This window comes from Bemisia tabaci, chromosome 10 (genome assembly GCF_918797505.1).
Source record: "Bemisia tabaci chromosome 10, PGI_BMITA_v3".
In the NCBI taxonomy this organism is placed as follows: domain Eukaryota; kingdom Metazoa; phylum Arthropoda; class Insecta; order Hemiptera; family Aleyrodidae; genus Bemisia; species Bemisia tabaci.
This window is the reverse complement of record NC_092802.1, coordinates 11862663-11874667: the sequence shown is the minus strand read 5'-3', so window position 1 is coordinate 11874667 and position 12005 is coordinate 11862663. Positions and strand designations below refer to the sequence as shown.

General features: G+C 39.2%; 1 protein-coding gene across 1 annotated transcript in view; it reads right to left on the bottom strand.

Moving 5' to 3' along the window:
* Nucleotides 1–12005, bottom strand: part of LOC109044709 (transmembrane protein 145) — a 51278-nt gene that overhangs the window by 32804 nt on the left and 6469 nt on the right. The window contains 1 exon segment of the mRNA XM_072305094.1: nucleotides 8437–8511. Within this exon segment, the coding sequence (XP_072161195.1) occupies nucleotides 8437–8511 (75 nt within the window).

The following is a 12005-nucleotide window of genomic DNA, read 5'->3' as shown; positions in this document are numbered from 1 at the left end:
GTATTATCGGTATCCAAGATTTGTTCGCCCTGACCAGTTGTGTCCATGGCAGTATCAGTGCCAGGGGCAGAAACGGCAGAGGTACTATTCTGAGTTTGTGAAACCTTATTAGCTTGCTCCTGAGTTGGAGCCTGAGTATCCTTGGGGGGAACAGTAACGGAGCGTAAGGCCTTAAGTTCAGCTTCAGTGAGAGGTACTCTTTTCAATAAACAGATGACCCGTTTGGGCTTAAATCCTTTATTACGGAGATCTTCAAGTATCTCCTCCTGATCTAACGTAGGGTGAAGCCCCTGATAATGACCTTAAGGTCCCTAATATTTTTATTACAGTGGGTGTAAAACTGAATTTTTGGATTCACTGAGTTAGCGTTACGAAGAGATTCCAAGATAAGCTTGGCTGTCTCGTCGTCTTTTGGATTGACATGCCACACTTCATTGTTCACGATACGAGTCTGAATGTCTGATTTTTTAATGGTTTTTTGCACCAGTAACTCCATGAGAGTAGAGTAGTTATCGACACCAATTACTTTGATGGGAGGAGGGGGAAGAATATTTTTCTTCTTATCTTTATTTAGAGGGGTAGAAGATGGATTGATCTCACCCGCTGCACGTTTTGAGGCAGGATCCCTGATATCATCACCACTGGAATTGGAAGTGGTACCACGTTTCCGCTTCTTCTTCATCTGAGTGAGAACTGCTTTACGTTTGGTTGTATATTCAGGATCCGAGTTGTAATCAACAAAGGCATCCGAGGATTCCGATCCATCAGTATCGGAGTTGGAGTTTTCCACATCATCGTCCAATTGAGCGTATTTATTATGAGTAGGAGTACCTGGCTGATTTGGTTCTGAAGTCGGTGCAGGTTTCTTCCGGGAAAGTTGAGATTGAAAACTTAACTTCGATTGAACAGTTTTTTGTTTCTTAGAAGAAACATTTACATTAGTATTCGCCGGAGCAGAATGGTTTTGCGACGGAGCCGCTTTTAGAGTGTCAATTTGAGTTTGCAGGCTAGATAAGAGTTTATTTGTTTCTAACTGCGACTGAGAAAACTGTGCCTTTAAGGCTTGTTTTTCTTCCCGCTGTTTTAACACAATTTTATTGAGTTCACTCACTACAGTTTGGGCCTTGGCCATATAAGTTTTAATGGACTCGTGCGTTCGGGAGTCAGTAAGAATAGGACGAAGGTCCGCATTAAGAATGTCTTCCGAAAGGGAACGGGCAGTAATCACATCACTGTTTGTAGGTGGATCCTGTGGGGGAGGACCCGAAGCTACCCCCGCCATAGCAGGGGTAGATATTATTTACTTTAACGAAAAACAGGAAAAATTTAGAGTGTGGCACTTCGAATAGAAATAGGCCACTCCGGCCTCGTATTTACAGCGCACAACGTTATCACAAAATCAGATAAGAGAGCACGGGAGCTACGACAACTGTCCGCTTCGGCGTATCGGACCGCACTGAAAAAAAAAATCCTGAGAGGGGGTGAGAGCTGTTTTCGAAAACTTATATCTAGGTTCATTCGGAATCCTACACCGAAAAAAATAATATGCTGTTTTAGCATCTAGGATGTCAAAAATGTGTCCGGTGATCCCAAGATGCTACCTTTACTGCCCCCGCAGTTGAATTTGCATTCACAGGATGTAAAAGTAACTGCGGGGGCAGTGAAGGCAGCATCTTGGGATCACCAGACACATTTTTGACATCCTAGATGCTAAAACAGCATATTATTTTTTTCGGTGAGTATTTTCTCCATTTAACGAGTTTCATGTACGTTCGGCTTTGAACGGACGAGGAGCAAACGATGTTTCACAGCGTTAATTATCACAGTTGAATTAATTTTATATAAAAAAAGGAAAAGGCAATTTAAATACTGTTTTTTGAGGTGGTGCTTTACCTCAACGTTGCCTCCAATAGCCCAGAAACGGTTTAAGCATTTTTTTTAAATATTTCTAAAAACAACGGAATTTTTCACAGATTATTCTTCATAACTGGGGAAAAATTAAAATATTTCAAAACTGACTTTGAAATGTTGGGAAGATTTATTATGGTGACGTATTATGTGCCTTTTCAGCATATTTTAAAGCCATCTTTTAAAACTTTTGAAGCGAAATATTTAAAAATAAAGTTTGTATTGACATTTAAAGTTTTAAAGACATATTTTGATCATTTTGAAAAAAGTTCTTAAAAGTTTTATGAAAATATTTTTGACTTGTATATAGAATTATTCTGAATTATTTTACTCGCATTTTAAAAGTATATTCAATTATTGGTCTTTACAAACTGTCTTCAAAAATATTTCTCATTCTTTATCTTTAAAACCAAGATTCACCATAACTAAGAATACCCAAATTATTTTCTAAAATTGCTTAAAAATATTTGTTTGATTACTTCTTGAAGAAAAAAAAACTGACATAATTTTTTTTCGATGTTTTTTAAGAATAGTTGCATATTGTTGGTAAGATAAAAAATACACATATCTTTTTCGTTTTTTAGAAAAAAAGTCTCCGCCTATCTTATTTATTTCAGAGGATGCATCATATGAGCAATTCCTGGCAATTTCTAGAGAGAAATCTTTAGAAAGGAAAGACAAATTACGTATGATCCTTGTGTGTTTGATGACTGATCGGTGATGCTCGTCACAATCAAAACTTTAGAATGTAATGGAAAATTCACAATTAGTTTTTGACTCATTATTGAAACATCGTACTGTTCTTTCTTTTTTCAATGCAGATAGTTACTTTAATAGATGAGCCAGAGATAGAAGTTCGTTTTTACAAAATGCAATCCATTTTGATGATACGTTTTAAAAGAATGCATAGTTCAGGAGTTGATTCTAGGGGCCCCCGTAGAGTGAACCGTCCTCTACGTAGGATTTTGAGAAGAAAACACTTAACCTTCTCCTTAGTTCAGCCCTTGTATAAGGGCTAATTTTGCATCTTCTAATTCATGCAATGAACAACCAAATAACTCACTCACAATTTTTTTTTTTTTAAATTATTGGATCTTTTCACCGTTTACATTTTTATACCAAGAGACCCCGTGAAATTGCCCTGCTTTAAGTTTTTGCAGCGTAATTGTAAGCGTGAAATGTACCCATAGTCAACACGTAGCGATGTGCTAATGGAGTTACGCATCATTGATCCTACACAGATATTCGAATTTGTGTTAGAGATGGTTGCTCAAAAAGATGAGAATAATTAAAATTTGCGCAACGCTATCATTGAGAGGAATACTTTTGTGCTTTTAATACTTTTGGATGAAAATACGCAATGCAACACGAAACACCCAGAATTTTGTGTTAATATTGGCCCACACGAAAAAAAGAGGTACGGGCTTAGACCGACTTGATTGAAAAGCGTGAAATTGTGTTTGTACCCCAATAAATTAGGTTACTAACCCAACTTTTGTAGTACTGCCCCAGCTTGAGTTGTGGTATTACCATAATGGAGAATTTGAACATAAAAATTGTATTGCTTCATCTGAAAGTGCCTAATGAGCTGAGTTCGCAGTATTTTTCATAATTTTTTCTGACATGAGAAATTGGAGAGAAATTGATTTAAAAATGAGAAAATTTGCCGGCCTTGCGACATCATCTGGCGGCATTTCCCATTTAAACACATGTATTTTAGCAGAATCGGTTATTTTGTTACATCTCCTCTAATAATTTCTCAATTCATGAATCAAGGGTATCTTCTTGTTCAGTTCACTCAGTAGATTCCACTTCAACACAAAATTCATTAAATTTCAGACCCTTGCAAATTCTCCATTAATTGGAAACCCCCGCACCCGCATATCATCGAACAAAATGGGATATTACTACAATTTTAAGCAATTTCCCTCAACATTTGTTTTCAGTGTAGCATGAATTGAATTTACTTTGTCTCGAAGCATTATCAAAACAACGGACAACCCTGAACACCCTAGCGTTAACCGGAGGTTTGCGCTATACTTTGTGCTCCATGTTTTACATGAACCGAACTGTAGTGTTACTTTTCCTCTCAGTGATTGACTGATCGTGAATTCATTAAATATCTCCATTATAGACTCTCATAATGTTCGTGTAAATCTAGTTTTTGTTTCAACAGCCCTAATTTCCATTCTGCCACAAGCAGGAATAAGAGAGATTTTGGCCTGTTGCAATGTTGCCACGTCTGTCACCTACACGGAAAAAATATCAAATCCAAATTATACTCCTATGATGTTGGCGCCAGATATAAAAGTAATTGCATTGCACTAGTCAGAGGTGCCTACGGTGGAGAAAGTGTAATTGGTTCAACTATACCTCTTACCAGTGCAACTACTCTTATATCTGGCACCAAAATCAGACAGGAGTAAATTTGAGATTATGATACTTTGCTTTCAGTATGGACATATTAATGCAGGTGCTGCGACGATCAAACCCCATTATAATAATTCATTTCGTTCGTTTGTCCCCCCCCCCCCCAAATGCAAATAAAAATATCTAAAATATTTTGTTTACTAACAAGATGGCTAATCAGTCTTGGCCCGGATCAAAGATTGAATTTCTACTATAGAACACTGGAAAAACAGTGACGACGAACATGATCAGAAAACGCATTCGTGAGGATCCTACATTATTTTACCATGAAAAACTGCTGAATTCAGAAATACCAAATCTAATTCTTACAAATGACAGAAAATGTCAGTTTCGATGACTAAGGAACAATACCATTCATCATGCAAACGGACGATTTTGCAGGAAAAAGAAGAAAAACTCGCCATTTTTTCTAATTTAGTGGTTCGATTTGTAATTTTTTTTCTACCTCACAGCGTCTTTGCAGCGCTCCCATGCGAAATTTGAAAGAAAAATGCGGTGCTCGGTAAAGTCGCTAACTCATATTTTCAGTTAAATGGTATTGTTTCTTAGCCCTCGATTTAGATACCATACAGTCTCACCAGTTAGATACGGTATTTACATTGGATCTCATTGTTTCAAGATGTTTATCCGGGTAAACACAAGAGATAAGAAAGAGGATCCCTATGAATTTGGCATTTACCAATTATGAAATGGGGGCTAATTCATCATAATTTAATATGTGTTGAAAGATTGAGAGATGGTGTGAATTCAACGTGGCCGGACTCCGCAAAAGACTATGAAATAGAATATATTTTGCAATTAGAAACAACTGTTCCTGGCTCATCTGCAAAGGCACCTATCTGCATATGAAATCAAATAGCACAAAAATATTGTCTTAAATTGGGCCTGAAATGATAGTTCTTTACAGCAAAATATGGTCAAAATTATATGGAAACTCCTTGATAAGCTATCACCGAAAGATCGGGATACGTTTGTTTCACAAGATTAGCGCTATACAATTTTTTCTGCGTTAGTCCAGGTGCACGGCGTTAAGGGCTGAAACAGTAACAGTGGCTGGGTCAGTTTGCACCTCGGTCCTCAACCGGCAGGTGTGCCATGTTGGACGCAGGAAACGTCAATTCACACTTTCCGACCTAACTTTCGTGTGCGGTCGACGCCAATTTTTTTCTCCGTAATGGTACTAATCGGTAAAGCTTTTCAAAATTGACCTAATTCAACCGCTTATGAACTCACGGTTAGTGTACCAAACAAAGCGAACAAAAGAACAAGGCCACTTTCATAGACTCGCATTATCTAATGATTTTTGTCCTCTCTGTCTGACGAGCGACTGTTTTCGCGCGACGAAACTTTCAAGCTTTCACAACATTCTCTGATTGAGTCGTGAGCCCGGACGGATATCGAAGCAAGTGTTCCCTCAGCGCGGAAAGCCAGACCTCGCTATCCTTACTATAAAATTAAAACGGGCCTAAATACGGACACATTCAATTATCAATTTTCTTCCGAACAGTTCTCGACATGCTTCAGTCGAAATTACCTGTTGTGATCCTGGTCTTGGTCGTTTTGACCGACCTCTCTATTGCGTTCGAATATGGATACTTCAACCCGTACGGTCCCACCATCGCAAGCCCACCCTACGGACCAATCAGTGCCCCAATCACTGTCGGAGACCCTGGCGGATTTGCAAGTGGCTCTCCACCATTAACTTCCCCTCCGTGCGGCTATGGATCTAGTTCCTGTGGATACGGTTACGGCTACCCTTACGGTTATACCGGCTACTCTTACGGTTATACCGGCTACCCTTACAGTTATCCCGGCTACCCTTACTGTTATCCCGGCTACGTGAATTGCGGATCTTGCGGATACGGCTCACTATGTGGGTCTTGCGGAACGTGCGGAAACTGCGGAGGCGGCTGCAATTGCGGGTTGCCTTACGGAAATTGCGGGTTGCCTTACGGAAATTGCGGATCGAGCTGCTGTTGCACCTCTTGTAGTGGGACTAACATGGCTCCCGGAACCGTACTGGACGGTGTGGACAACTTAATTCAAGGTGGAAATAAATGTGTATCCGCAGGTGACTGTGGGTGTGCGTGTGGAGCTACGTATGGATCCTCTTCATGTGGATGTTGTGGATCTGGATATGATTCTACGTGTGGAACTACATGTGGATCTACTTGCGGATGTGCATGCGGATCTTCTTCATGTGTATCCACGTGTGATACTGTAAGTGGAACTACGTGTGGAACTACGAGTGGATCTACATGCGGATCTACATGTGCATCTACATGTGGAACTACATGCGGATGTGCATGCGGATCCTCTACATGTGGAAATGTATGTGGACCTACATGTTCAATTAGATCTAAATGTGGATGTGCCTTTCAAGGAGTTGTAGATGGTTATGCCCAGAGTCCTGTTGCCGGAGGAAGCGGATCAGGTGTCAATGTCAATGTCAATGTGCCTGTGGTAGATGCGAATGCGAATGTGAATATAGGAGGAAATCCAACGTGTGATTGTGGTTGCTGTGGATCCACAGGATCAATTGGTCCTGTGAGTTTGACTGTATCCATAGATGGAAATGGAGGTGGAAATGGAATGGGCCCAGCTGGTGGAAATACTGAAGATGCGTCTGAAGGAGAAGCTGTAGATACAACTGTTGCGGAGACTACAGATACAGCTGCAGGTACACCTACAGATACACTTACAGATACAACTGTTGTGACACCTGCTGCAGGGCCTGATAGTGCACCTAACGGAGAAGCTGGGGTTGCATCTGAAGATGAAACTGAAGGTGCATCTGAAGGAGTAACTGAAGGAGGAACTGAAGATGCACCTGTAGGAGGAGCTGAAGATGCACCTGTAGGAGAAGCTGAAGATACAACTGGTGGAGATGCACCTGTAGAAGGAGCTGGAAATACATCTTAAGAAGAGGCGGGAAATGCAAATAAATTGAAAGCTGGAAATAACCTTTGGAGGGCAGCCAAAAATACACCTGGAGAGGAAGCTGGACGAATATCTACTTGAGAAGCTGAAAATCTAGATGAGGATCTGGAAATCTAGTTGAGGAGCTAGAAATGCATCTACTTGAAGCTCTGGAAATACATATCGTGAACGAGGTGAAAATACGTCGCATGAAATAAGTGAGAATACATCTCGTTCACAAGGTTGGAATGCGTCTGGTGAGGAGGATTTAAGTGTTAAAATACTGTAACACCAAGGTCATAAGACAAATGTTGGACTTTCTCACCACCGACGCCGACCGGCGTCGGCCGTGACGACTGAGGGCGTGCAGTTACTGGTCAACTTCTTACCCGGAGTAAAATTCATTCGATTATATTTAAAATTAAGGCTGTTAAAACATTATTTTTCACGCTAAAATTCAACCAGTAAACAAGTCACCGTCAAAAGTTGGACATAATGTAACGGCGTGATGTTGATCAACGTTGTATTCAAGGTTTGGCAGCCTCGGGGAGTGGCGATTTCCTCAAAGTTAGCAACACTACTTTCCCTCTTTTAAATGTATGTGAATCTATCGTTCTCAGTGGAGTCAAATTCAAAAAGAAGCTATAAACTTGCAAAATATGTTACTGGGATCATTGTATGTGCCTATACTGACCAAGAACTTTCCAAAAAAAAATAAAAAAAAAAAAACCTCCCCCTTCTTTTGATAGTCAATTAACTGCAGATTAACTGTAAAATATCCTCATTTTTTAGAGCCGTTCTAGAAAATTACTTGGGTCAGGGTATCCTAGAATTTTTTTTTTTTTAAGCGGGTTGAATTAGTTAAAAATACCAATTACCAACAAATACACCACATTGTACCATACGTTACCATAAGGTACAACGATAATAGCGCCTCAGGTCATATGAAATCCACAGAGTTTGGCAGTGCTGATTTCTCGTACGTTTTCTCGATTTTATCGAGACAGCTTCCTTTAACAAATGTCGATTGGTTCACTTACATTTGAATGAAGATAGTCAACAACATAACAAAAAATTGTGAGTCATTTTCAAAATTTCAATTTATTGTAAATTTTAGTTAAGGCTTAACTCTCAATTTTACATTCATAATTCACTAAATTGTATTTCTGAACTTCTTACCTTGTCTGACTTGTATACCGCTGGCCATTGGTCTGCTGTGTCATAGTACAGGAGTAAATTTTGCACGGCATATTCCTGCAAAAATAAATATTTTTTTCAATTTAATTTTGTTAATTTTATTTTTTTAATTCAGAGGCTTTTGATGGGGTTGTTCCAATCTCTAATCAGAATTATACATATACCACGTTACAACGACAAACTTTAATCCGAAAGGAATACACTCAGTTAGACCTCCTTTAATCAAAATGAAATATTTCCATTGGGAAATGGACCTTGAGACCGTTGAGTACATGCGTAACAAGGTTCATGCCACAGTAAAAAAGCACCCTTTTGATACAAATACATTTAATTGATTCACTATAAATTATCTTGCAATCGTTTCTCGCAAACATGTACATTCCAACTTTAGACTAAAATAATAAATATATAATGAACTTACACGAACTTCAATGAAAATTTGAATACTGCTTTTGGCTTAACTTCAACCAATTCTCTTGTAATAGTAAAATTGGGTAATTCATAAATTGCCAAAGTAAATAGTCACGTGAAATCGAATATGGAACAATTTAACATTGCATTTTGCTAATCCAATGAAAAGAGGGCTAACATTGATTACTTCTTGGAACCAAATTATAACTTTCTTCAGAAGGGTCGCATATTATATTCAGATTATAATAAAGTTGGAAAATACTATTCAACAGAGAAAAGTAGAGGTACAGAGAAAAATGGTAGATAGGGATTGGTAAAGTATGTTTCAAGGTATACATTTATTGAAACTTAAAAATCTAAAATATTCATCAAAAATATGAAGATCCTTGCTATTTTTTTTAATTTGCCCAGGCATTTTGGAGAGTCTAAATGAACAATGCAGCCTATGACAGGTTTTCATGGCCTTGAAGAAACAGACACCGTTGAGGTAACATTTTTAGAATTGCGATTTTTGCCGATTTAGGTCGAGAAAGATGTTTCGCGTCCAGATTCCTGCGAATAACTCTAGGCTCTCACGACTGGGTACACTGATATCGTATGAGTCTTTAAACGTTGCAGTTTTTCCTTGAAAAAAAAAACACAAATTTTCTGGAAAACTTGTGAATATTTTCCCTTTAATTTCTCACAGAATTTAATTTGCAATTCAATCCAAATCGTATAAAGATTTCAAGCAAAAATATTCATATTTTCCCTCAAAAATATATATTTTATTGCTGAAAATGTGGCAACATTTGGATAATGTTCAAAACGACGTTCTTTCATGGCACGGCAATACAGGTGTGATCAGTATTTTCTCTAAGTTTGTGCAACCCGGTCCCATTGCTGAGTTAATAATGAGTCAAAACCCAACTTCGTAAATTCTTCCATTATTTTACGCTTAGTGCATTATTCAAATGCCGAGTTTGATTACCAGAAAGCACCTCGGTTTTTTAATGGGGCGTTACAAAACTGTGCGACAGGAGTGTCCAATAGTTGTTAGAAATGAACGTCACCCTCGAGGAAAACAGTAATTGTACTTAGACCCTATCGCGGAAGCAATGGGAAAATGCTCAGATTTCGCCTTCAAAATCAAGCGTATGCAACCCGGCCCACCGCGGAGTTAAAATAGTTGCATGTTGGGTTCGAACCCAACTCCGAATATTCCTCCATTGTTTTACGCTTCGCTTTTAGATTATTGAACTTCAGTCCTACCCAAGGTATTAGTGTTTTTATTTAGCACTAGTTGCAAGAAATTTGAATTTTTCGCTCATGAGGTTAATTAAAGAAGAAGCAAAGCACGTACCACAACAGTCTTGGCAAGCCTCTTAACCGTTCCTTCCCCTCTTTGTGTCATTCTGAGGGTGACCAATATGGAACAGCAAGCCGAAATGCCAAAATATTGAGACTACCGATGATGAGGGGGAAGTTTAAATTAAATATGCACGCATCGAAAATCTTTGAATCTTGGTTAAGAATTACATTCAATAATTCTCGTTGCACAAATCGTGTTTTACGTGTAACTTTGATGACACAGCACATAATGCAGTGTTTAAACCTTGTGTTTTGGTAGGTTCTCCGTAGATTTGTCACTTATAATCTACTGGATCCGAACATTTCAATAAGAAATATTGATAACACTCCTAAATTAGAATTTCTATCGGGGGAAATTTGACAACAGTGTGATGCATATAAGTTGTTCTTCCTAAGTGCAGTAGCGTGGACTGTCAACCATCAACACCCCCTGTCCCCCTCTCTCTGTTCTTGCATGATTCGTCGGTCTGTTTAGTACCTCCTGCCCCGACAGGTCTCGCTACGGAGCGCCAGGTCTAATGATTTACGTTTTCCGAAAACATGAGTCATTTAAAGTGAGAGATGGGTTCTGTGTATGATTAACGCTTCTGATCCAGTCGAATTTAGCAAGCTTAATGTCTTCTCCACATACTGAGATGAGGGCTGAAAGTGGGTGGTATTGATGCGTTCGTTAACTAATTCTCTAAAATTCATTTTTCGAGGTACCGCGCGATTTTCAGCAATCGATGAGTTTGGAACATTGCAAAAGCTGTCATCTTTTATCAGGCATTCTTAAGAAAAAAGGTTTGTCTCATGTGTTGGCCACCCATGCATAGGTGTGATGGTTTCAACTGGACTTCATTTTGCAATTTGGAACTATAAATTCCGGCTCTTCTGGAAAAACACTTATGTGCATAGGGAAGCTAATGGCACATACGTGGTTTTTAAACGAGCTAGAATTTATAGTTCCGAATTGCGAAATGTAGTCCAACTGTAGCTTTATACATAGGGTGTCCCAAAACAACTGAGACCAAGTCTGTAATTCGGAAAGTATAATAGATCGAAATGCGGTTTGTGAGAGGTTGTAGTCCATATTATTAGCTATCAAACCTCAAAATTTGAGCTTATTTGGTTGAAAACTCACCGAGTTATAACATTTTTCGGGATGAGTTGACCGGAACACTCCACTATTTTCGAGTATATTTTTCATTTCGCGAACTGTTCGTGAGTGGCGCTGCAGATCGCGACGCTGTGGATCAGGTGGAGGGATGAAATGATCACTGTTCTGGATGCAGGTTTTATCTTTTTAACATGTGTTTTCATCGCAATCGTCCTCGGGAAAGCTCAGTGTAGCCGAAACCGTCAAGCGTAACCGAGTTTTTTTTCGCGAAGTTGAGTTTGCCCTGAGTTGAAACAAGAACAACGTTTTGTCATTCGCTATTGCGTTCGCCGTGGCCTTTCTGCCTTCGATACTTTAAATGAGATGACAGTTGCTTATGGTTTAAAGCGACTTCGGAAAATTACCATTCTTCGTTGGCATAAATGCTTTTCCGAGGGTCGAGAGTCGGCGGCTTGTTGCATCTCAGCGGGCGAACTCAACTTCGCGAAAAAAAACTCGGTTACGCTTGACGGTTTCGGCTGCACTGAGCTTTTCCGAGGACGATTACGATGAAAACACATGTTAAAAGGATAAAACCTGCATCCAGAACAGTGATCATTTCATCCCTCCACCTGATCCACAGCGTCGCGATCTGCAGCGCCACTCACGAACAGTTCGCGAAATGAAAAATATTACTCGAAAATAGTGGAGG